This window comes from Sprattus sprattus, assembly GCF_963457725.1.
Source record: "Sprattus sprattus genome assembly, chromosome: 12".
NCBI lineage: Eukaryota > Metazoa > Chordata > Actinopteri > Clupeiformes > Clupeidae > Sprattus > Sprattus sprattus.
The window spans coordinates 18,104,211-18,130,942 of NC_137910.1; the positions used below are offsets into that span (position 1 = coordinate 18,104,211).

At 44.9% G+C, this 26,732-nt stretch overlaps 1 protein-coding gene across 1 annotated transcript in view; it reads left to right on the forward strand.

Annotated features, from left to right (window-relative positions):
- The window catches only part of LOC308373656 (ankyrin-3-like), a gene marked incomplete at its 5' end in the record, with an annotated part of 97,253 nt that overhangs the window by 60,144 nt on the left and 10,377 nt on the right, over positions 1-26,732 (forward strand). Inside the window, 16 exons of the mRNA XM_080849251.1 lie at positions 670-773; positions 2,278-2,310; positions 5,059-5,283; positions 5,773-5,927; positions 6,097-6,308; positions 7,386-7,593; positions 7,931-8,027; positions 9,465-9,693; positions 10,059-10,184; positions 10,462-10,584; positions 11,098-11,124; positions 12,705-12,786; positions 14,130-21,407; positions 22,256-22,330; positions 23,988-24,119; positions 24,706-24,849. Coding sequence (XP_080705377.1) covers positions 670-773; positions 2,278-2,310; positions 5,059-5,283; positions 5,773-5,927; positions 6,097-6,308; positions 7,386-7,593; positions 7,931-8,027; positions 9,465-9,693; positions 10,059-10,184; positions 10,462-10,584; positions 11,098-11,124; positions 12,705-12,786; positions 14,130-21,407; positions 22,256-22,330; positions 23,988-24,119; positions 24,706-24,849 — 9,250 coding nt within the window. The remainder of the gene's footprint in view (positions 1-669; positions 774-2,277; positions 2,311-5,058; positions 5,284-5,772; positions 5,928-6,096; positions 6,309-7,385; positions 7,594-7,930; positions 8,028-9,464; positions 9,694-10,058; positions 10,185-10,461; positions 10,585-11,097; positions 11,125-12,704; positions 12,787-14,129; positions 21,408-22,255; positions 22,331-23,987; positions 24,120-24,705; positions 24,850-26,732) is intronic.

The window sequence follows — 26,732 nt, forward strand, 5'->3', positions numbered from 1 at the left end:
GTCACGGCATGGGCCCCGCTTTCATTCAGACAACACACTGTCCATTCTCCACGCCACAGGACCCATCCGCTAGCTTTTTTTTTTTACACTTCCTTCCCTCTTCAGGAACACCACAGGGGGTGTTTGTGGGAATTTCATTGTGTGTGTCTGTGTTTGTGTTTGTGAGTGTGTGTGTGTGTGTGTGTGTGTGTGTGTGTGTGTGTGTTTGTGTGTGTGTGTGTGTGTGTGTGTGTGTTTGTGTGTATGCGCATGTGTGTGAATGTTGTCTTGATTGGATTTGCCTTCCCCCATATCCACATCCGGCCTGGTCAGATTAGAGCTCCTGCAGCTTGCTAATGAAATGTTCCCATGCACCCATTTGAAGGTGTTAGCAGAGCACACAATATTATGTAAAACCTCGTCAAGATTGGTCACTCGGGTGATTTCATTTAAGTATTTCATTCATACCTTAAAAGCATGTTACACTTTCCTCTGGAACTGTGGGACAAAGTTATATGTGGTGATGCTTCTTTCTTGTTACTGAACCTGTGTGTGTGTGGGTGTGTGTGTGTGTGTGTGTGTGTGTGTGTGTGTCTGTGTGTGTGTGTGTGTGTGTGTGTGTGTGTCTGTGTGTGTGTGTGTGTGTGTGTGTGGGTGTGTGGGTGTGTGTTTGTGTGTATGGTACTACAGCAGCACTTGGTTGTCACCCGAGAGTCAGAGTCTTTGAGGCGATACAGCTGGACGCCAGACACAATGGACAACGCCAATACCGTCTCAAGTCCTGTCCACTCTGGGTAAGCCTGTGTGTGTGTGTGTCACATGATGTTAGTCATACATTTCCATATCTACTGGGACAACACCGTGACACTATATGGCTACTGGAGGCCATAAAAGCAGAATTTGTCCCTGCTCTGTGGGCAATGACCTCACCAAGCCAAACATACAATAACACAGGGCTTAGTTTACCAGGGTGTGATAAGGAACAGACAGCCCAGTCCAGTAGCACAGCCAGTATGACGTTTACAGTAGCCCAGTCCAGTAGCACAGCCAGCTTGATGCTAACAGACCGCCCAGTCCAGTAGCACAGACATCCCAGCCCAGTAGCACAGACAGCCCAGTCCAGTAGCACAGACATCCCAGCCCTGTAGCACAGACATCCCAGCCCAGTAGCACAGACAGCCCAGTCCAGAAGCACAGCTAGTATGATGCAAACAGGCAGCCCAATCCAGTAGCACAGCCAGTATGTTGCTAACAGACAGCCAAGTCCAGTAGCACAGCCAGTATGTTGCTAACAGACAGCCAAGTCCAGTAGCACAGACAACCCAGTCCAGTAGCACAGCCAGTATGACGCTAACAGACAGCCCTGCCAAGTAGCACAGCCAGCCCAGCCCAGTAGCACAGCCAGCCCAGCCCATTAGCACAGACAGCCCAGCCCATTAGCACAGACAGCCCAGCCCAGTAGCACAGCCAGTATGATGCTTACAGACAGCCCAGCCCAGTAGCACAGCCAGTATGATGCTAACAGACAGCCCAGCCCAGTAGCACAGTCCACAGGCATTTGTGCTGAGTCAGTAGACCTCTGGAGCTACTCCCAGAGATCAGTGAGCTCAGAGCTGTTTACCGCATCTGCAGGGCGGGCAGGGCAAATTTAAAGGTTCATCATCGTTACAAGACCATACTACACTCTATTGTATTAGTTACTAAAGAGTAGATTACATTTTCTTTGCCATTGATATTGGCAGGCACACCTACCTTACCTATCTTCTTGCACTGTGTTATTGTGCTGAAGTCTTTAGAAGGAGGTGCAGAGTAAAAGTGAACACTGTGCTTCTGACTGGTCAGTTCAGACTGATACATTTGACATAAATGTGAGCAATGTTAGCTTCCTTACACTCACTGTCTTTAAATGACGTGCCATGCCGAGCACACATATATAATCTGTTTTGTATGTGTGGCACACCAGGTCGTTTGTGTTGTTTAAATGTTAAATCTAAGTTCTCGTTATTTATTTCCTCTCACAACCCTGCTGTGTTGATCTGTTCTCTGCCTTTCACCCGTTTTGTTTGATTTCTTCTTCTTTTTGTTCTGTGTTCCTTGTGGGGTCCAGTGTTGTGCATTATTCATGTTCCCTTGCAGTGTCTCACCGATCGATATTTCTTTAGATTGCCATGTTGCCATGATGACGATATTGACTGCAGTGTAATAATGTGTCATTTATGTGTTTTTATATGTTTTTATTTTGTTTTGCCTCGTGCACTTTCTGTCTGTCTTTCTTTCGTTTTTTTTTACTTCCTGCAGCTACAACTCCCCGATTCCCCAGTATGACTCCAGGTGAAAACTGTGTCTGGTTATTTCTCCCACTTTTCTCCTCCCTCCCTCCCTCCCTCCCTGCTCAGGTTTCTTTTCTTCCCGTCTCACTCGATTTTCGTCTCTCCTCTAACGTCCTCCTTGGTTGTGCCCTAACCTGCCACCAGTAGCGGCACTCTAACCCCTGGATCATATCTGTCCTCCGTAGCCGTGAGCCTGGCCCTGGACTGGAACAGATCTGGCCAGACTCACCTGCTATTCAGGATGGTAGAAATCTTGACTGTAGTCTAGAGATGCTTTTGCATTGCACTTACTTACAGAATTGTACCAAACATTCACAAGCTTAACCAGAAGACAGCTGACTCTAGACCTCATCCGGCCCTGATGTGGCCCTGATGTGGCCCTGATGTAGCAAAGAACCCGGGTCAGCTTCTCTCTGGTGATCCTCAGGCTTCTCTTCAATCTCGGCTGACTGAGTGCATGGGGTTACTATGCCTCGCAGCATTTGGGTGGTGCACTTCTTGAGCCGATACACAAGTCCACTGTTTAAAATCACAGGGTGGCTTTGATTGCCCACCAGATTAGGAGAACAGAGGAAAGAGTGATGCCTATAAAACACTGCTGCTAGCTACTCATTCATACACAGACACCCATTCAGTACATGGGAGGAACCAGGGCCGCAACTGTCATCAGAATCAGAATCAGGTTTTATTGGCTAAGTAAGTTTGCACAAACTAGGAATTTGACCTGGGAAAGTGGCTCTCAGTGTGCTTACACAGAATATATATCACAACACAAAACAATACAAACTGTGCAACGGTCTAAGAAGTCTAAATATATACAAGAGGAATGCCTATATACAGTATAGGAGCTGTGAATTTTAACACAACAATAGTGCAAAGAAGTGGAGAGTCCCAGAAGTGCAGGGATAAATATTTGATGTATGAGTGTAAAGTGAAATAAATAAATATGATTGCGGGAGTAATTGTACAGTGGTTATTATAATGATCCAGGGTTATTTCACAGTGTCAAAGTGGGTGACTGTTCAGTAGTGAGACGGCGAGAGGGAAGAAACTGTTTTTGTGTCTGGAGGTTTTGGCAAACAGAGATCTGTAGCGCCTACCAGAGGGGAGGAGTCGGAATAGGTTGTGTCCAGGTTTTGAGGGGTCTGGAGTGATTTTTTCCTGTGACTCTGGAGGTGTACAGGTCTTAGCATAATGCTAAAAAAAACATTAAAATGCATTTACATATTTGGCTCTTCACACCCCATAGGCATAAAGGATGATGATGAAGATGACACAGTATGTAATTTTATACACTCTTGGATATGAAAACACCAGTTAAAGGCACCCAGTGCAACTTTATGTAAACATTCAATGAAAAATAAACATTCAATTTCTAGTCTTTTTTACACGTAGTAAGTTTCAATAACTCCATACCATTACATATCGACATTCAAGGAGCAAAGATAAGACGTCGTTGTGTGGTGAGAACTGATAGAAAATCGTAAACAACAACAATCGCCGGTGGGGAGAAGCCATTTTCCCATTGACTGGAAGCCTGCTTTATTTATTGTAGGTTACAAAAAATAAAGAAAATGGCGGCGATTGTTGTTGTTATCGATTTTCTATCAGTTCTCACCACACAACGACGTCTCATCTTTGCTGCTTGAATGTCGGTATGTAATGGTATGGAGTTATTGAAACTTACTACGTGTAAAAAAGACTAGAAATGTAATGTTTATTTTTAAGCCTCGAAAGTTGCACTGGGTGCCTTTAAGGGCCATCACCGCAGACAAGAGAAAGCATGATTTGTGATCTTTAGGATGTTACACTATGTGTTTGATAAGTACATGGGTGCAGGTAGTGGGCTTTAAGTCAAACAGCGGCTGAGACTCTAAACTGGAAGTATTGTGTTCTCTTTTTAATGTCTCAGCATAATATAACACAGGCTATTGAAATGTAATATAATGAAATATATGTGACGTAATGGCTTTGGCTATGCACGGAAGTGGCTTTATCCACACAATGGGACCTTGCTTTAGCATTAGTCAGCTCAGTTGTTGTTAACCCTTCAATAAGCTTGACATAACTGTCATAGCGATAGTGTTCATTACACTTATTGATGTGATGTCATTCAGGGACCTGTAGACGTATATGTCGTCATAATAAACTGTAGACTTTGGATAGTGTTTTAGTGAGAGGACTCTTGAGAAAGGGGTTTCCTGTGCCAGTGTTGAACCCAATGCCAGTCAGTGGCAGTGTTAAATCAATAATTTATAGTGTGCTCGACAGGGAGATGGAGGCTGCGGGATCGTATGAAAGCATCTGGCATGCTCTGCCCAGAGTCATCTCTAATTTATTCCTTCCTTCCTGGAACCAATGATTACTAAAAACGAGCATTGCCAAATCTAATTTTTCAGAGAGTGAGATGCCCAGACCTATAAAACAGCAAACAATTCTCTCTCTCTCTCTCTCTCTCTGTCTGTCTACTGATTTGTATTTCTCTTCCGTTAAATCATTGTTCTCTTCTCCCCTCTTTCTCTCTCTCTTTCTCTCTCTCGGTCTCGATTTATTTTGGTCGGTGTGTTTGGGTGTTCCGTGGTCACAGCATGAATTGTGTTTGTTCTCACTCGTCGTGTCTGTGCTGTGGGGTGTACAATCTGCCTCTCTCTCTCTCTCTCTCTCTCTCTTTCTCCCGTTCACTCTTCCTCTCTCTCCCTGTCTCTATCTATGTGTCTTTCTAACTCTTTAGTCTGTTCTGTTCTGGCAGGTTTCTGGTCAGCTTCATGGTGGACGCTCGCGGTGGATCCATGAGGGGCAGTCGTCATGACGGCATGCGCATCGTTATCCCGCCCAGGAAATGCCAGGCTCCAACCCGCATCACGTGTCGCCTGGCCAAGCGCCATCGCCTGGCCTACCCGCCCCCCATGGTGGAGGGAGAGGGGCTGGTAAGCAGGCTGGTGGAGATGGGGCCGGCCGGGGCGCAGTTTCTGGGGTGAGGCAGCCATTTTTGCTCAAATGCGCTCACTGTGCCGGACATTGTGGATCTAGTTAAATTCTATGAATGAAACTGTAGTGACTTCTTAAAAGGGGGTGGGTATCTAAAGGATCTAAGCATCTTTAACGGCTCAATAATAAAAGAGCAATACTTGGCAACATAATGGTTGGCAGCATAGTTCTGCATTGTATTGATTTCCCCCCCATTCCCCATAGGATCCTTTATAGCCTCTGATAAGGGATTCTTTGTGGAGCAATGGGAAACCTGTGTGTACTTTACTGATCAGGTTAAGCGGTTCTCAGGTTGGACTTACCCTTTAATAGAACCTTTTAGGGACACAATATTGTTTGTCTCACACAATGTCACACAAAGCACTCCATTGAAGAACAAGGTTTTTAATTGTATGCTGCTGAGTTGGATGGTTGAAACGGCTGAAACGTTATTTCTTCAAGTATAGCTCAGTTTCACTGTGTCTCACTGCTTCAGGCCTGTGATAGTGGAGATCCCCCATTTTGGCTCCATGCGTGGGAAGGAGAGGGAGCTGATCGTTCTGCGCAGTGACAACGGCGACACGTGGAAGGAGCACCAGTACGACTGCCGACCTGAGGAGCTCCTGGTGCTCCTCAACGGCATGAATGAGGGTATAACACAGACTTGTGAACGTTTATGTACATAATAAAGTAATGTGCCAGATTGACTGGGACCACATTTATAGAATAGAATACACTGGATATGTTGGATCTAGCACCTGTCATTATTCCTGTTCCTTCCGTTTTTGTTGTATTGAATAAAATACTTATTTGTTCACAGAGCTGGACAGCCCTATTGAGCTGGAGAAGAAGCGTATCTGCCGGATCGTCACCAGGGATTTCCCACAGTACTTTGCGGTGGTGTCGCGGATCAAACAGGAGAGTGACTACATGGGTCCAGAGGGCGGGGTCTTGTGCAGTGAGACAGTTCCCATGGTGAAGGCATCTTTTCCAGCAGGGGCTCTCACTAAGAGGATCCGAGTGGGTCTGCAGGTAGGTTGTCTCACCTGTGTGTGTGTGTGTGTGTGTGCGTGTGTGCGTGCGTGCGTGTGTGCGTGTGTGCGTGCGTGTGTGTGTTTGTGGTGAAGCACCAGTATGGTGTGGATTCCCAAATCACAAATGTTAGTAACAACAAAAGGTTTTTAAAATATTGCGGGTTCGGGTGAGTCGGGTCAGGATAGCTACAAGAAGCGTTATACAGTTATAAATAACCTTCTGTTTTGCACCGATTTGCTTGCAATATGCTAAGCTATGCATTAGGCTAACAGATTTCCAGCTTATCCTCTCCTCTCTCTGCCTCTCTGTCTCATACACACACACGCACACCAGAGGGTGCAGGTCCTATCATGTTCTGACTGTCAATAATCTGCTTTTTTAGTTGGTCAGTAAGAAGAGGCTACAACTAGCGAGACTCCAGGGAGATAATATATTTAGCTAAGTTCTCTGTTAATTAAGAGATGTAAGAGATGTGAAGGACATGCATTGTGTGTGTGTGATGGAGAGAGAGAGATGCAATCACGTTAGTGGTTTGTGGGTCATTTAACACATTTTTTTGTGGGTCGGTGGTGTGGATTGGTTCTCATGACGGGTTGGGTGAGTGTGGGTAGAACCCTGACCCGGGCATCACTACTGTCTTGGGTCATTAACCCCTCTCCCTTATCTAAGATAGATTCTGTAGAATAGACATCTATAGAACACTCTGCCTCAGGAAGGCCCACAGCATCCTCAGAGACTTAACACACCCTGGTCACCACCTTTTTGAACTGTTGCCCTCAGGGAGGCGCTTTCGCACCATCAAGGCAAAAACAGACAGGCTGAGAAACAGCACTTAACAATGCACAAAACTAACCTGTATTTGTCTCTTTGATGTGTAATATGTCTTGTGTTTTTTTTCAAACTTGTTTTACTTAGCTGAGTATTCATAGTGTAAATTTGTATAGTTATATTGTATATATTTGTATTGTTTTTTATTTTTCAATAGCACTGAAGTCTGAGAGCTGCCACCTCAATTTCGTTGCACTTGTGCAATGACAAATAAATATATTCTATTCTATTCTATTCTATTCTAAGGCTCAGCCAATCCCAGAAGATCTGGCCCAGGCTGTGGTGGGTAACCGTGCCTCCTTTAGCCCCATCGTTACCGTGGAACCACGGCGGCGAAAGTTCCACAAGCCCATCACCATGACGATCCCCGTACCACCCCGAGTGAGGGAGGTGGCAGCTAGCGGACGGAAGGGTGACTCTGCCCCCGGCCTGAGGCTTCTCTGCAGCATCACAGGTAAGTCAGAAGGAGACACATGACATTCTAGAATTTACTCCACATTCTGGAGCGAACCCAAAATTCTAGAACACATCATTATTCTATGTAAACATTCTAGAACAAATCAAACATTCTAGAAAACATCTAACCTTGTAAAACACATCCCACTGTCTAGAATACGTCAAACATTCTAGAGCACATCAAATATTCTAAAAAACATTCCACAACTGATCCCTCACTCCAGAATACATGCTTCATTCCAGAAAACATCCCACATTCCATAACTAATCCCAGGGTGAAAAACTGTATGGGGTCTGGTGTTACTCAGAGGCCTGACTGTGTGTGTGTCTTGCAGGAGGAACATCTCCTGCTCAGTGGGAGGACATTACAGGCACTACGCCACTGTCCTTTGTCACAGACTGTGTGTCCTTCACAACCAACGTGTCTGCCAGGTAAGTAATTTCTCTCTCTCTCTCTTTCTCTCAAACACACGTTAACACACACACGCGCGCACAGTGTGTGTGTGTGTGTGTGTGTGTGCGCGTGTGTGTTTTGAGGTGACTGGAGGCCTTACTGCATTAGAGAGTTTTGCTCAGCTCTTGGTCTGGGACACAGAGTTCACTCTCCCTGCCCTTGCGTGTCCAATTATTATAATCACAAGCGTCACCACACGCATAATCACGTCAAACTCTTAGGATGCTGACATTTGGTTGCTAGGCAGCTGCGGGAGAGGAATGAGATTTGGAATATGATTTGATTAGGAGACAGGCAGAGAAGTGAAAATATATCTCCAGTGATCGGTACATAGTTATAGTAAGCGGAAAAGCATCTTATCTGGAAATATATAATGTAAACAATAATGTTAAGACCAATCCTTTTAACCTTTTGAGGGGTACATAATTTACAAAAATGCTGTACATAACAGATTTTCCCATGATGAATGTAAACGTTTGTAGGCAAGGAAAGAGCTCACAGAGAAAGCATCTGACAGGAGCATGGATCTGTTCTGATCGGTTCTGATCTGTTCTGATCTTGGCTGGGCTGGATCCACTCATATGGTATTAGACTTGTGATATGTTCATCTAGACTGGTGCTGCAGTCCAGTGTATACACTGCCTGCTGTGTTCACCGTGGCCTGAAAACAGTCTATTTGGGGTTTGTTTGGGTTGTAGAGGTCACTAATGGGTCTAGACCAAATTACACTAAATGTGGTTGTTATTTTTGGCCTACTTCTGCTCCCTAACTGCTCCCTAACCTAAATGTCTCGTTTTCAACTGTTTTCAACAGAGATTTTCCAGGCTGTATTTCACAGTGTGTGGTACTGATTGACACCACCAGGGTGCTGCCTCTCATAGACTTGGAAGAGATGATATAAAGCAAGCAAGCCTAGTCAGTTCAATTAGAATGAGATCAATTTGAAACAGATCATATACAGTATATGTCCCCTTTAGATCCACAACCAGATTCCCAAATTATCTGCATCCCTTAGGGGAAGCTTAGCCTTATCTTTGGATGGTGAGTGTGTTATGCGGTTATGCAGTAGATGAGTGAAAACGGTATAGATATGCATCTGTGTTTGATGGAGATACAGTTTCCCCTCCTTTCCTTTTCGTCTCCCTTATCCGCAGTGCGCCCATCCACATACACACGCACACACACACAACACACACACACACACACACACACACACACACACACACACACACACACACACACACACACACACACACACACACACACACACACACACACACACACCTGCTGTTTTTTTACACTCACTGCTCCTTGTTCCACTTTTCCTGTTTTCTCCTTTCTCCTCCACCCCTCTCATCTTCACCTCATCACCTGTCCTCTCCCTCTCCTCCTCTGCTGTCCTTATCTTCTGGTAGGTTCTGGTTGGCTGATTGCCAGCCAGTGCCGGAGACGGTTGGCCTGGCGGCGCAGCTGTACCGGGAGCTGATCTGCGTTCCGTATCTGGCAAAGTTTGTGGTGTTTGCTAAGACACATGACACCATCGAGTCCCGGCTACGCTGCTTCTGCATGACTGATGACAAGGTTGACAAGACGCTTGAACAGCAGGAGAACTTCGAAGAGGTCGCTCGAAGCAAAGATATTGAGGTTTGTGTCTGTCCCATATACATGGATGCACACACACGCAGACTTTGAAGTGTTTGTTTGTCTCAAACATGCGCACACAAACATATATTTGGACCTGGACCCTTACATACACAAACAGACATATATTTGGACCTGGTCCCCCACACACAGACATGCCCATAATCATGCATGGATTCAGACCAGTGCCAGTCAATGACCAAATACAATTGTTATACAACAAGTGTTAAAAGTTAGATGAGTGATTTGGAAGCAACCACTTGCTCTTAGTATGAGATAAGTGTTCTTGTCTGTTAATCTTAACAGACTGTCAGGTTTCTTTTAGCCTCTAAGATTTGCTTTTCATTGGTTCTCGACATGATTGACAGGTTCTGGAGGGTAAGCCCATCTTTGTGCATTGCTATGGAAACCTGTCTCCACTGACCAAGAGTGGGCAACAGCTCATCTTTAACTTCTATGCCTTCAAAGAGAACCGTCTGCCCTTCAATGTCAAGGTGAGAAAGCAAATACACACATGGTGCACACAAACACAGATGCAAGGTCACATACATAAACATAGACAGTACACACAAACACACACACACATACACACATTGAATACATAAAGCATTTGAACACATATAACTTTACCAGCCTAATATAGATACATACCCACTATCATGCACATTTACTTGCAGAAAGAACTGCAAGAACTCTCTGGTCTCTGTGAAACAGTGTCTTTACGGGCCCGTCTTCTGGAAAGTGTTGACATGTTTTTTCATTCTCCCGCAGGTGCGAGACTTGGGTCAGGAGCCGTGTGGTCGTCTGTCCTTCCTGAGCGAGGCAAAAATCAGCAGGAGTCACCCTCAGATGGCCATATGCAACCTCAACATCGCACTGCCTACTTATAGGAAGGTAGGACGACACACACACACACACATACAGGTACAGCTACAGACACAAGCATACACACAAATACAAACATACAAATGGACACACAAATGTGCGAGCACACACTCATATACATGTACATGCACATACACATGCAAACATAACACACAAACATATGCATATGGAAGTACACAACATGGGTGTACAGACAGACACATACTCTCTATCCACAAATGCAGAGTCGACTAACACACACAGCAGCACATATACATGTCAATACACACCTGGAGCTATTCAATATGACTCAGTTTGCCTTTCATAAATGAACCCAACCTGCTTTGATTTGGAGAAGCTGTTCTTTTTGCTGTTCATGTTTTGGCCTTGTTTGCTGTGATAGATACCCAGCTCTGCTCTCATTCTGTTTTCTTTGCCTTCCTATTTTACGCTTCTCTCTATGACCACCACCTTCTGTCTGTAACATTTCATCACCCACCCCTCCCCCTTCACCATCCTGCAATGCCTCATGGAACGCTACAGGAAATGGAGTCTGATCCTGATGATGAGGTAAATATGGGTAACCATGCCAACCTTTCCAGTGGGCTAGTTCAACTTCGTGTTCGTGTTTTTTGTTTATTTGGGTTGGTTTTTTGTCAACATTAGACTTATTGGTAGTGGTGGTAATGCCCTAGTCAGCTGGTCAGAAGCTGTTGACAGTTTGCCAGACATGGAAGAAGTTGTAATGCTGGATATACTGAAGGAACCTTGTGAAGACATTAAGTTTCATTAAAATCATTAGTATAACTGCTTTACTTTATAAGAATAAAGAGCAAATGTACATATGTGGTTAATCAAGACCATTCGTAGATATTGCCGTAGATATTGCTATACGTAGATATTTTTTGTAGCATCCTGATTTAAGTTTTGTTTAATAATATTATAACCTGATGAATAATACATTTAAACTAGCTGCTGACATAAGTTTCGTTTTTATCTATCTTGTTTTAGATGTTAAAGTTGATTTACATTTACAGTTATTTACATTTGTTGATAAGGTCCTCTGAGACGGTCAGTGAAGAGGGTTTAGTTGACATTTGGCTAGAAGCTCCCCTATGGTGAAAATGTAATCAAAATATAATGTTACAGTTATAACCACAGAACGAACAGAAATGTTGAGATAGTATGACAGCATTTGGATGATGATTTAGTGACGAGGCAGGTATTATGATTTTTTTAGTTTTTCTTGTGTGATCAGGTAGAGAAATAGCACCCCCTAAAGTCCAAGTAGCTGTACTACTAGAAAATGGAGGCTGCAGCATGTCGCTGCGATCTTTCCTTTGCTTCTCTCTTACTTGATCTGCAGCTTTGCTCGTTTTCCATCATTTCTTTTCCATAATCCCTCTCAAAGTATTAGAGTGAGAAGGAAAATAGGACAAGTAATACATAGGTTTATCATTTCTGAGTTTGCCACATATTTTACCATAATAACCAGTTAATACAAAATAAATATACATCATATGGTTATGTTGTATAATTATGTCCCTCTCTTTGGTATATAGAACATAAAATAACCATTTTACTCTTCTGAAGGACATAAATGAGTGACGCTGTTGAGTGCAGCCGCAGTGTAGTTGATCCATCACATCATAACTCAGACCACCAAGGTGAAGGCTGACAGAGACATATCAATGCAGGCCTACTATTGGCCAGCCCAATGTAGAACATCCTCTGAGATTAGCCACCGTGCAGTGAAACAGGGAACCCAATTGCAGGTGACTCTGTGCAGGACCTGGACAGCATCTAGATCAGGCCTGGTTGTATACCAGAGCTGGTATCTGCTAGGTCATGTGCTTTAGTGTGAGCATCTGGGTCAGCGCAAATAAGCAACGATGCTGTCACCGTAGAGGTGAACTACTGTGATTTACTTATCTGTATATTCCTGGCGAAGAGATATACGTTATATCAGAGGGGCACTATGACTTGTTTTAATGTATAAGGAATTATGACATTTAGGCATTTTGTTCACCAGTCTTGTTTTTTTAGTCTTAGACACAAAACGGGGTCATTGCAGTTCAAGAGGGTTCCAGGTTGCGTACCTCTAAACATTCTTTTTGTTAAAGGTCGTTTTTTTTTGTTTGGTTTTCCAGAATGAAAACAAAGAGCGACGCCATGCCTTTGCATCTCTAGCTTTGCGTAAACGCTACAGCTATCTGTCTCCCCCAGCATCCAGTGAGTCCCCATTTCCTTTTTTTAACACTCATGCACACAACACACACACACACACACACAATAAACAGCTATACATTTACATCTAATATAATGCCATAGGAGAGAATGTCCACAGTGTAATTATTGTATTTTGCAAAACATTTTAAAACATTGTTTGTAGAACAGTCATATCATTTATAATGTATGTCATTTACTTCAACCAATTTATATTATGATAATCCAAAACTATTGTTTAATAATGTTGTATTCAAGGGTGATTATGTCTTTTGCTCAGAGGACAATTGTATTAATGTAGATCTAAAATATTTGATTTTAAGAATGTTTTGTAATATTTGCCAATATTATGTCATACCACGTGGTCATTTCCCATGGTCTTCATGCCACATTGCATGCCTTTGTCATGGCATACATTGCATGGTTTATTGCTGCCTTTCTTGCTGCCACGTCTGTCTGTTAGTCTGTCAGTTTTGCCCAGAGTTGTAAATGTTGTTGTCATTGCATTTCATTGCATTTTTCTGTTGGTTGCCAGATGTGAAAGGATGAAATAAAGCTTTTACGTTACATACTTTACATACTTTGCATACTTTACATACTTTACATACTTTGCCTACTTCTTTCCCCATTACTTTACTGAGTAACCTTTGCCCTGCTCTTATTGGCTTTTTTAATTTTGGTAAAGATTTTGAGTTTTAAAAGTTAGGCGGCCCATCATGAGTGTGTTAAACATGTCACATAACACAAAGAGTCTTTCTCAAAAGATCTGTTACATGTGGTTTACTAAGCCGTTTTATTTGAAGGTGGATACATAAATAGCTTTTAATAAGGTATATGGTAGATTAAGCTACATTAACATAAATTATAAACCCCACGTAAATAGAAACAGTGTGTCTCTCTCTACACACTTATGTCTAAGATGTGTTGTGTTTCCCCTTGGAGTCCAGTCTACCATTCCCAAGTCATAAATAAGACCACTAACTTAACGAAAAGTCAATAAGGTGATTTTTTTTTTTTGCGAACACCGGCGTGGCTGCCTTTTCTGCATTCACACACATGTCTTTTATGTTATGTTTGGTGTCATTTATGTTTGAATTTCTTTTGAAATTTTTTTCCATTTTGACTTCTTTTCACTTACTGTTTACTTTAGCACCTCCAACATCACACCACGAGTTCCATTGTCATCTCCCAGAAAAGATGTTTGATGCTATATTTATGCTCTCTCTCTTTCTAACCTTACTGACAAGTTTTTCTCTCTCTTTCTTTTTTTTCTTTAACAATTTCCGTTGCTTTTTTTCCGTTGGTCTTTATTATTTTCACTGCTCCTTTTTTAATTTGGCTTATTCAAGAAGCAGCTGACCGAGAGAACACACCTCAGCAAAAAGCATCAACAATGCCACAACAACAGACTCCGGGCTATGCTTACAAGCCTGTCTTTTCAACGCGATCCTACCAGTCCTGGTCGTCTAATACTCCCGTTCACGCGCCTAGCCAGGCTAAATCTGGTTTCGGATCTCACTCCAGCTCCTCATCCAACACCCCCTGTGCCTCACCACTAAAGTCTGCCTGGTCCATCAACTCGGCGTCCCCCATCAAGTCAGTCATCGGAGGCTCTCCAGCTGCCTCTGTTAGGTCCTCTAGTGACATAGGCTCCCCTGCCCGCTCGTATAGAACTATCTCCTCCCCGATAAAGACAGTTGTACAGCAGGTCCAATACCCAGTCCAGTCCTCCCCCACACTTCTGTCGTCCCCTGGGAAAAGCGCCCCTGATCTGGTGTCTGTAAAGGGCCTTGCTGCCCTGCAGGCCAGGACTTCCCCTGTGCCACCTACTGGGTCTCTTCTCGAGAGGTCCTCCATCGCGATGACCCCTCCGGCCTCCCCAAAATCTTCCCTGAGCATGTACGGCTCCACGTTGCCCTACAAGAAAGTGGTGACCTCCATTGCTCCAGTCACGTCCTCGCCAATCAAAACCGTCCCAGGTCTGTCCTCTGTCCGGACAAGCTCTGACCCCTCTGCAGTTTCAAGGGGATTCTTCTCGTCTCTCACCTCACCCCTGAAGTCAAATGCTGCCCCAAGCACGGCGGCACTGATAAATGGAACGGTTTCGCCAACCAAATATCGCTCTGCCTCTCCAACTTCTCTCCTGTCAAGCACCCTACAAGAGAGGATCCAGGCAACAACCAACGCAGCCACAACCAGCGTCAACGCTGCCCTTGACGAGGTGGAGAAAACCTTCAACTCTTGTTCCGCATCAGGCTATGGAACACTAAAGTCCATGTCTTCCACACCATCCTCCTCCTATCAGTCGTTTCGTTCCTCTGCCTCCAACTCCCTCTATGCCAACATCAGGCCCCCGCCTTCCTCCACTACGTCTGCAACGTCAAATACTGTTACAGTACCAGTGTACTCTGTCATTAATGTCTTACCAGAGCAACATCAATTTAGAAAGCTTCCAGATGTGTCCAAATCAGCTGCTGCACTCTTGTCCCCTAGAAAGATGCCCCCCCCTGATCCAAGCAAACAGTCCCAGTCTCCCTTTGTTAGGACTTTGTCACCAGTCAAAACTCAACTGTTCATATCTCCCTCAGCTCAAAAGTCTACTGCCTCCACATCCCCTCTCTCTTCCAGCCAGGAAATACTGAAGGATGTGGCCGACATGAAAGAAGACTTGATCAGGATGTCTGCCATTTTGCAGACGGACACCAGCTCTGCTACAAAAGGTCTACGTTCCGATTCTCCCAAAGAGAAAATGGAGGATGAGGAACCTTATAGAATTGTAGAGAAAGTGAAGCAGGATCTTGTTAAAGTCAGTGAGATACTGACCAAAGATGTGCTGAGAGATAGCAAAGTTCCCCGCAAACCAAGCATTGAGAATGAGGACGAGATAGATGACAGCCAACACAGTAACTGGAGAAGTCCACCACGCTATGAAACAGTGGCCCACCAGACTAAATCAAAGACCATACCCGATAGGGATTTTAACCTAGCAAAGGTGGTGGACTACCTTTCAAATGACATTGGTGCTAGCCCTCTTTCGAAAATTGCAGAAGCCAAGCAAAGGAACGAGGAGGTGAGGAGAGAGGGAGAGGAGAAACAGAAACGAGTGCTTAAACCTGCCATGGCCATTCAAGAGCACAAGCTCAGAATGCCCCCAACCAACATGCGACCCTCTGCCTCAGAGAAAGAACTCTGTAAGCTAGCCGAAGCTCTGTTTGGAAGTGATGCCATGTTGGACTCTCCAGATGACATATCCCAGGACAAAAGTCCACTCTCAGACAGTGGCTTTGAGACAAGAAGTGAGAGGACTCCTTCTGCTCCTCAGAGCGCTGAGGGAATGGGACCCAAGGCCCTATTCCAGGACGTGCCTATTCCTCCTGTCATCACTGAAACTCGAACTGAGGTCGTCCATGTCATACGGAGCTACGAGCCTCCAGACGACATTCACGAATCAGTCATGGAGGAAGCAAGAGCGGCTAAAACACCTTCCCAGTGCATCGACTTCGAGCCCAGATCTCCTGGAGGATCGATTAAGGATCGAGTCAAAGCCTACCAGGCAAGAACCAATCAGGAGGAAGATTCTATGATGGGCAAAGGCATGAGGGTGAAAGAGGAAACACATATAACAACCACAACCCGCATGGTCTACCACAAGCCTTCCAGCAAGGATGGTACACCTGAGAGACATGAAGAAACTATGTCTGTGAGAGACATCATGAAAGCTTTCCAGTCAGGAAGAGATCCCTCCAGGGAATTATCAGGCTTGTTTGAACACAAGGCTGGAGGTGAAGGCCACAGAGCAGAATCTTCACCAAGGCCTTCAGACAGGGACATGTCTGGAATGCCCAAGGTGGAGAGAATTATCGAGGTTCATATTGAGAAAGGTGGCAAATCCGAACCATCTGGAGTTATCATACGTGAGACCAAAAAACACCCAGAAAAAGAAATGTATATCTACCAGGGAAACAGTGGGATGAAGGAATATGCTATCAGAGAGCATGAAGCGGAGGAGCCTGAGGAATCACTTCCTTGCTATTTGGACTCCTCCCGAGTCAATACAACTGTGCCTCAGGAAGATGACAGCCGCCCAAGTTCAGCTCAACTAATGGCAGACGACTCCTATAAGACCTTGAGGCTTTTGAGCCAGCACTCTGTTGAGTACCAAGATGATGAGTCGTCAGAGGTCAGGGGAGAATCTTATAAATTTGCAGACAAAATGCTCCACTCTGACAAATGTGACTCTTCACACTCAGATTCTGATGAGTCAGTGATTGACAGGTTCCGTTTACAGGGCCCTGAAAGGAGTGTCTATGAGGAAGTAGGCCACCATGGCTCCATGAGAGAGTTCATGTTGAAGCCGTCAAATAATTCCTCAGATAGGTCCAACCCAGACAGCCAGTATGACAAACTAACGCTGCTGCAGTACTCCTCAGAGCCAGGTAGCCCTAAGCAGTCTGTGTGGATGCGAGTCACAGAGGATAGGCAGGGTAGGAGCAGGGAGAAGGTCTACGAGGACAGGGTAGACAAGACTGTCAAAGAGGCAGAGGAGAAACTCAGTGAAGTGTCTCAGTTTTTTCGTGACAAAACAGAGAAACTAAATGATGAGTTGTCATCCCCCGAGAAAAAGTCCCGGTGCCCAGACTCAAGGGAGACGAGGTCAGGGCCGAGCTCCACGCGGAGCAGCCCTGAGAGATCAGCGTACCGGAATGGAGGGAGTGGAGAGGAGTGGAGCAGGGACAGATTTAGGGATAGATATGGGTCGAATGACAGAAAATGTGCCAGCTTGCCAAGTAGCCCAGAGAGACGAGCGCTCTTTCAGTATGGCGATGAAAAGCAGAAACAAGTGGATGTTTCTTCGACAAGCAGTTTGAGTGACACTTCCAAATCGTTCCAGCCTTCCACTTCTAAAGTCAGTTCAGTGAGGATGAAGTTTGAGGCAGAGGCTCAAAAACAAGATAAGGGTCTTCAGTGGAGGGGACAAACCTCACCCAATACTATCAGAAAGCTTTCTGAGAGCAAATCGCCGGCCTATCAGGTTTTTGCAGACTCCTGCAGCCGAGAGCAAAGCCCAAAGAAAGATCATGATCCTGAAGGCAGTCCAAAAAATGGACAAAACTATTATGTAAGAGAAGCTCAGGCCTTCTCTCAAAATCAGTCAGGTGAAAGGCACAGAACCCTTCCCAAAGGTTCCTCCCCAAAACACAATAGCAATATGAAAGAGTCTGAAGAAAAAAAAAACTGGGAAAGCCATGACAACGGACACCACAAACCCCGCAATGAACGTGAAGGGGAAATATCCACCAAGGAGGAAACAACCCAGAAAATTATCTACACAGAGCTTGTTATCCGAGAAGATAGCACCAACTCTGATCAGTGTAACAGAGCTCTAAAAAAAAACTCGGAATCACAAATTCCTGTTAGGGTGTCATCTAGTTTTATAAACCATCATCAGAATAGTACATTAAAGTTAGATAATGCAGTCAAAGCTCATGATAGGGGTAGTTCACATATACCTACATTAGCTAGAAACAGGTTAAACTGTAGTTCTGAAGAAAGCAGATCATCTAGTGATCTGTCATCCATAGGATCTCCCTCAGAGTCGATCACTACTGTAATTTGCAATGGTGTCGATAGTGATCAGGTGGAGTACATGGAAAAGGTGTCACCTGTCGCAGCTACAGAGAGTTTCAAAGACATCAAGCCTCTACCTGTTTATGTTAGCATTCAAGTGGGACAGCAGTATGAGAAGGAAACCGCCACAGGGCAGCTGAGCACGTACAAAAAGATAGTAAGTCACGAAAGTCGAACAGTACACGAAACTAGGGGAGCTTTTTACACAGTAAAACAAAAGCAGCCTCCCTCTCCCCAGGGTAGCCCAGAAGATGACACTCTTGAACAGGTCACCTTCTTGGACAGTTCTGGAAAAAGCCCAGTCACCCCAGAGACTCCCACATCTGAGGGGGTAAGTTATGATCTCACCTGTAGAACTCCAGAGTCTGTCATCGGTCCCATGGCAGGTATGCCAAGCCCAATTACTGAGGAGTCTGAAGAAGAGGACCAAGGCAAGACTTTCATCTTCAACGAGTCCAAACCAGCAAAGTCTTCAGAGCCCCAGAAAGGAAGCCAAGAGGCACCCAGAAGACCAAAAGACAGAAGAATAGCTTATATTGAGTTTCCGCCACCTCCGTCTTCTTCAGAGGGAGAGCAGTCTGAACCTGAGAAGAAAGGATCATGTCCCTCCTCCGAGGCTGAGACGGAGATGATGGAGGTGAACCTCCAAGAGGAGCACGACAGGCATCTTCTTGCGGAGCCTGTCATACGAGTCCAGCCTCCCTCTCCTCTTCCTCCTGGTGCTGACGAGAGTGACTCAAGTGACGATGAGTCAGTGTTCCAGCCCATTCCCTTAAAAAAATACAGCTTCAAGATATCTGAGGAGAGCCCTGAACCAAAACGCACAAAGCAGAGAAAGGATAGGAATGGCTCGAATGGCAAGGACTCGGCTTTGAACGGCGAAGAAAAAGGAGATGACATTGAGCTTGAAGCAAATGGTAATGATCAGTCAATCACAGACTGTTCCCTAGCAACTACAGCAGAGTTCTCCCATGACACTGACGCCACAGAGATTGATTCTCTGGATGGCTATGACTTGCAAGATGAGGATGATGGCCTGAGTGACCCAAAAACGTCAAGCCTCTCGAATGATGGAAAGGCAGCAGATCGCTCGTTCAGCCAATCTAAGCTTGAGGTCATCGAGGAAGAAAGTTCACCAAATGAGGAGGGGGCAGGGGAAAAGGCTAAATCAAAAAGCAACTCAAAAGAGAAAAATGAAGAAGATGATGAGATTTTCTCCCTGGAGGGAAGGCACCCAGAAAGGCAAGCATTGGACAGCTGGACAGATGACTTGAACACCACCTTCAAAACTGTTGCCACCAAGGGTCTGGAATTTGATCCATGGTCCACCAAAGAGGGCGAGGATGGATGCTTTGACTCCAAAGGAAAAGATGAGGACACCAAGCCTTTTGGTTTGTCTGTAGACGACAAGTCTCAGGCGACCACACCAGACACTACTCCTGCTAGAACTCCCACCGATGAGAGCACGCCAACTAGCGAGCCAAATCCTTTCCCCTTCCATGAGGGCAAGATGTTTGAGATGACTCGCAGCGGTGCTATTGACATGAGCAAGCGGGATTTTGTTGAAGAAAGACTTCAGTTTTTCCAGATTGGTGAGCATACCTCTGACGATGAGCCAGGGATACCAGGGGACAAGGGGAAGGTGGGCAGGAGTACAGGACTAGTGGCCTCCCAGGCAAAGACAGGGGAGAGAGCTGTAGAGGTGAACGTAGAGGCCACCACAGCCAGCACACCATCCATGACCAACCCCAGTCAGCCCATCTCCGGCTGCCTGGATTCCTCACCTAGTGACATTGCAGAGATTGCCTCCTCTTGCACAGTCACTGCTTCTAAAGTTGACACTAAATTACGTACGCCCATTAAAATGGGAATCACTGCCTCCATAACCATTAAGAAAGACTCTGGTTCAGCCGAGTTAGCGGACGTTAAGACGGAAATAACAGACAGCCTGATGGCAGAGTATGTTAGTTTGAACAGCAATATTGTTGATAGTCAGTTTGGCAGCAAGCGCTCTGAAACAAAGCCAGGTGATAGGAGAGATCTTCCTACTGAAAATTGCAATAACAACAACAACCTAGAATCATCTAGTGTTCAGGCCAACTACATCCAGCGGGGAAGCGTAGTTTTCAACCTACAGACATCATCTCAGCCTACTCTTCAAAAAGCCAGTAGAATAGAAGCTCAGATGAGTAAAGACACAGTGGAAAGAGTAGAGGGGAAAGGTAGCACTCAGAGTGAAAGGAAGGAGAGGAAAGCCGATACACCCAAGGAGTCAGAGGTCAGGCAGCCCAAGTCGAGACTCCCAGTCAAAGCCTCTGGATTTACATTTCAGAGTTCAACCTCAGGGAAACAGAAACCCAGGCAAGTTGTGAAGCCAGAAGCTAGGAAAGGATTCACTCCTGCCCCAGTGCCCCTAGAGCCCAAATCCAGAATCCCAGTCAAGGAGGTTAAAGCAAACAGTGCAACGGTCTCCCCAATTACAGCTCAGGTAGCACCTAGGATGATCAGGCCCAAGGCAGAGAAGGCAGTCGTACAGGTAGTCAGTGCCTCCAAGGCGCTTCCCAAAGTCAGTCCGGCAGGTGTCTCAGGTACGGTGAGCGAGGCAGCAGCAGCAGCTGGCAGGCAGTCAGACCTGAGCGAGGTGTGTAGACGTTCCATCGAGTTCTTTGAAAGCGTTAGCGGGGAGACGCTAAAGCTGGCGAAGCGTCTTTCAGACGAGGAGAGGCAGAAGCGCAGGCAGGGAGAGCAGTCACAGTCCGAGGAAGACAGCAGCCGCAGCAGCAGCAGCACCTCCAGGAGCAGCTCCCTGTCGGACCCCTCTCAGCCATCACAGCCCTCCAACTCCGCCGGCTCCGCCCGTGGGGCTGTGCCCACCAGGGCAAAGGTCACCAGGGGGTCGGGAGGTGAGAGGAAGAGGAGCCGGCGGACTGGAGGCGGGAAGGAGGGGCGGCAGGTGGCAGGGACTCGCGGGGCGCCCCCCGTCGCGGAGATCAAGCCTAGTTTGTAAAACTTTACTAGATTTTCATATTGATCCTTATTAGTTGCATGAGCCGTTGTGATTGGTTAATTGATTTGATTTGACTTGTCTTGACTGCCTGTGGCGTGTTTACCTGTAGCTGTCATTATCGTCATACTTGTCATCCTTGTACCCTGTGTTACTGTGCTGTAGTGTCCTTGTCAGATTCGACCCTCCACTCTCTCTCCCAACTATTTTGGCAGAAAGATTACTATAGGGGCACCAAGAGACTGGGATACCAGACCAACTAGCTAGTGTCCCACAAAGGCATTCTGTCTGTCTGTTTGTGTGTTTGTACAGACGTGTGTCTGATTTTGTATTCCTAGTGTCAGTCTTGACTTAACAAGACCATACAGGTATCTGCATGCTTAGTCCTTCTACCTCTTTAAAGAAGATGTCACTTCACTGTAGAACTTTATCCACATCCGTCAAACCTTTTAACCTGTTAATGTTGGCTTTTTGTGTTATTTTCTATATGATTATTTCCTGTTACTGCCTGCATAGCCTACGTGGTAAACATATTCCCAGACACATTACTGGTTTATCTAATACCCTCTGGAACCCTTTTCTTGCCATCCACAGTGCTATGCTAATATCTATATCTATCTATTAACTTTTGTGTTTCAAACACATCCTGTAGTCCTCTGATCTATGACAGCTGGTCAGTTAAGCCATCACGTTGTCCCCTATTTCAAAGACACTAAAACGTTTTCCACAGGGTACCGTTTGGCCAGAAAAGCGTACAGTACAACACATTTTCTCCTGAGGTGTCAAACTGTATGGATGCAACACTGATACATGCATGTTTTTTCTTAATGTCATGTCTTTCAGGTCCCCAGAGCCCTTGTGAAAGGACAGACCTCCGAATGGCTATTGTGGCCGATCACCTTGGACTCAGCTGGACGGGTGAGACAGTAGTCCGATTTTTCTACCATCCACATATGCCTGGATTCAACCCGAAATTATCTGTTGGAACAGCCTGACTGGAATGTATTTCTATGAAGAACTCATGACGTGGACTGGAGTGTGCTTCAACATTTTGCTAACCTTATGGTGTCAAAATCTCAGTGATACCTGGTGGAGATCTGAATATTGTGTCCTCATTTATTACATTAGTACAAGTGTTTCTGTTGGGTTCTAGTATGTTATTCAGATACAAATTGTTTGTGTGACAGTGCAGCTAGTAGTAACAGTTTTCTAGGACAGGTTTGGAACCAACAGATCCTCAGTTTTCTGTTTGGAACAAGACACCATAAGGCATGACTCATAGGGTTGGCAGAAATTGTTGTGCGTTTAGCTTTATCATCACACCACATGCCATTGAAAAGCTGCTCCAGAGCCACTGTTTGTCCTCACAAGCGTATTCCACTGATGTTACAGTGACTGCTGACCGGCGGTGGTCTAGAATGTTCTTGGGAAGCAGTGTTTTTAGTAGCACACCATCTGTTGTCTCCAAATCGTATGGGAATATGGGCTAAGTGCTTACAGACACACACACATACACACACACACACACACACACACACACACACACACAAACATGCATACACACACACACACACAAACTCACATGAGCCATGTCCAGAACCCCCGACAGCAACATACAGTGCAACTAGTCCTGGCTCAGATCCTTTAATAATTACAAATATAAAAATAATTTATTGTATAGCACTTAAAAAGCATATACTCACAAAGTGCTTTATAGCCCTTATCAACAATCAATGGAGAGGAGGATGCAAAAGATCTTCTTCAGATCATGACTAGGCCTGAGGCCTGAGGACTAGGCCTGAGTAACACTTGTACATCTCTGAGCATCAGTCTTCATTCAAATTATGCTTTGAGTTTACCTTTGAATCTACCGCATGATTACTTCCAAACACATATGATGTTTCTTTTAATAGTCAACAGTGGTCTTTGTTATCTATGTTAAATACGGTCCTTAATTAATTACAATGACAGCGTGCAAGTCTGATTTCAGTCCATGGCCTTGAGGACAAAGATAACAGAATAATTGACTAGTTAATCCTTCAAGGACATTCAGAGGGTGCATAATGGAGGGACTGATGAATCTTTACTGCTGGAAGAGTTACCTGGGAGAGCTTTTGGTCCCTGTAGGCTTTGCTCAGGATCAAAGGCAAACAAGAGAACAAAGTGCACTGAAGTCACCTATGCCCAAGCACTTGTGTTTAATTTGGCTTTGTAGTGTTTCAGTGTACTTGTGTTTGTGTCTGTGTGGGAATGTTTGTGTGTGTATGTACAGGAGAAGTAGGCTGGCAATTTTCAAATAGAGAAAGAGGGCTGGTGCACACACACAAACACTAAAATGCCACTGAATGTCAGCCATAAGATATTGCAACACAGGACCACGTCAAACATTGTCCCCTGCTGGTCTCATAAGGCCTTGCAATGCAGCACAAGGACATAAGATTTGTCTCTGTATTAATTGGCAACATGCTGTGTTGGCCTTTCTATGAAAAGAAGACATTTAGATCATGATTTAATACTGCATATTGGCACAGTAGCTCAGGATGTGGCATGATGTGTGTTTTGTTCTTTATTGCAGAGGTGGCTCGTGAGTTGAACTTCTCGGTGGATGAGATCAACCATATCCGTGTGGAGAACCCCAATTCTCTGACCGCTCAGAGCTTCATGTTGCTCAAGAAATGGGTCGGCAGAGAGGAAAAGAACGCCACGAGTAAGGACTCGCCTCTCTACTTTCTATTCCTTTTCTTTCTTTCTTTCTTTCTTTCTTTCTTTCTTTCCCCATCACCTTTTCTTGCCTTTTTCTCTTACCCCTCTGTGCATGTTCCCATTGCTCGATTATTTTTCCTAATGATTTTAAGTCTCTCCCCTTCTTTTATCATCACCATTTTCTATCTTATTCTCTCGCTCTCTTTCAATGTATCTCTGCCTTCTTTTCAGCCTTTTTATTATTTCTCTTTTATCCTAAATATGATTGAAATCTTCTCCTATGACACAAGGGCTGTCCACACTGCCAGCAATAACTATAACAACAACTGTAACTATAACTATATAATTATAACCTCCCACAAATATAAGTCATGGTTTAATATCATGCTGTCATTTTTTTATTGTTCACAAAATTGCTCTGAAAGTGATGCCCAACAATATCATTCTTAATATCTGTGTTGTTATAGCGTGTGGTGTGGATGCTGCCATTGTTAGCTAAAGGCATTATAAGACTATATTCACAGTTTTTGTAATTGTTATTGTTGGGAGTGTGGATGGGCCTTTAATGTGCTCCTTCTGTTCTTCCCTAGCGGACACCTTGACTGCTGTGTTGACCAAAGTGAACAGGATGGACATAGTGACTTTGCTGGAAGGGCCCATATTTGACTATGGTAACATTTCAGGCACCCGAAGTTTTGCAGATGATTACGCTGTGTACCAGGATCAGGCTGATGGTAAATTTTAGGTCCATCTAGCAGACCTCCTTCCCCATCCCTCCCCTTATTCCGTTTTTTTCTCTCTTTTTTTGCAATCGTTTAGCATTATTTTGGTAGCAAGGCACCTGAAATCTTTGCCTTACACCTTACGGAAGATATGGGGGATTTGGAATATCTAAATATTCACTCAGGAATTGTGTAAATCCGACATCACACTTTATAATCATCTAAAATCAGGGATTGGGACACCACGCTGTAAAAACCCAATCCGTGAATCCAGGAATGTTCCTTTCCTTCTTTTTTTATCTTTAGGCGGAAAGATACACAATACCCTGTGTGGGTGACAGATGCCCCACGTTTATTTTTTAAAAACACATTTTTAGAACTTGTTGTTTGTGTTTGTTTATTTCCCCACCCCCCACTCCGAGCAGTTTACCCTCCACCGCCCACCCCCCTACCCCCGCCCCCCGCCCCACTCATATGCATGTTGGTGTACATGCATGTAGATGACCATTTGGAGCAAAGCATTATGGCATGATGCTCTCTAAATGAATAGGGATGATTAGGGACATCAATTCGGACGCCTGACCAGCCTTGGGATTGAGATAATAGTTGACTGTGACACTAATTAACAATCACTGTTTGAGATTAATGAATGACGTCTTGCAAATGATCTTTTAGTCCACAGAGCTCTGTGTTGAGCTTGCTTGATCACTGATGTGGGGTGTGTTTGCTCTAAGTCTTCTCTTCACTGTCAGTGGCGATGGAGGTTTTGAAGGAAGTGCATGTGATGACTTTCTGTTTGACTCCTGGCAATGTCTAAGTTCTAGCCCGATTCAACTCTGTGTGTGTGGCATGTTCTGTATGAGGGGCGAGCCACTGCTCTACTCCGCCCCCTAGCTGTAGACGTGTGTACACCTCCCTCCACACCCCTTTTTCTGAGTTGAGAGAGGGAGAGAGACAAAGAGTGAGAAAGGGAGGAAAGATAAAAGGAAGGGACAAAAATTGACAACCTTGAGGGGCACCTAGACTGCCTGCCAGCTCTCCCTCCTTCCCTCCTGTGCAAACGTTCTCTTGGTCATTCTGTCCTCTCATTCGACAAAATCCATCTATCCATCCCGCCATCTTTCCATCCACCCACCCACCCATCCATCCCTCCCATATATCTTCCTCCAAAGTCATCCTTTTTCAGAATTTAGTTTCCTCGCTTTCCTTGTCTGTGTCAGTGTGACTTCAGTTGTCTTGCATGTGTCTCTGTGTGCTTGTTCTCTGTTTTGTCTCTGTTGGTGTGGGTCATTGTGTGTGACATGTGTAAGTCTCAGGTGTGGCAGTTAAAGCATCAGACATGCTCTCAGACCCAGTAATGTTTACATACACACACACCTTACACACCATCATAACTCACACACTGATACACATAGATACACCCAGACACACATGTACACTGACATTTACAAGTCACTGCTTTAGGCCCTTCTGTCCATTATCTCTATTCTCTCTCTCTCTCTCTCTCTCTCTCTCTCTCTCTCTCTCTCTATCTCTCTCTCTCTCTCTCTCTCTCTCACTCTCTCTGTCTTGATGTTCTCTGATAATCTCTTGTTCTGTCAACATTCTAATCCAGATCATGTAAGAATGAAAATGCACCATGCGATTAATGTTTCACTGTCATTGTTTGTTGAGCTCATGTGTTAGAGTGTGTCGCATGTTCTTGTGTGTGTACTACTTTGTCCCATACTCATTGTTCATTGTGCTTTTATGTGCGTGTCTTTGTATGAGTGTGTGACTCTTTCTGGGTGTCTGTTTTGTGTATGTCTTTGCGTCTTTGTGTGTCTGCGTGTATGTGTCCATTTGTCTCACCTCACACAGGATACCAAAGCATCCTAGAGGATCTCCATTCAGGC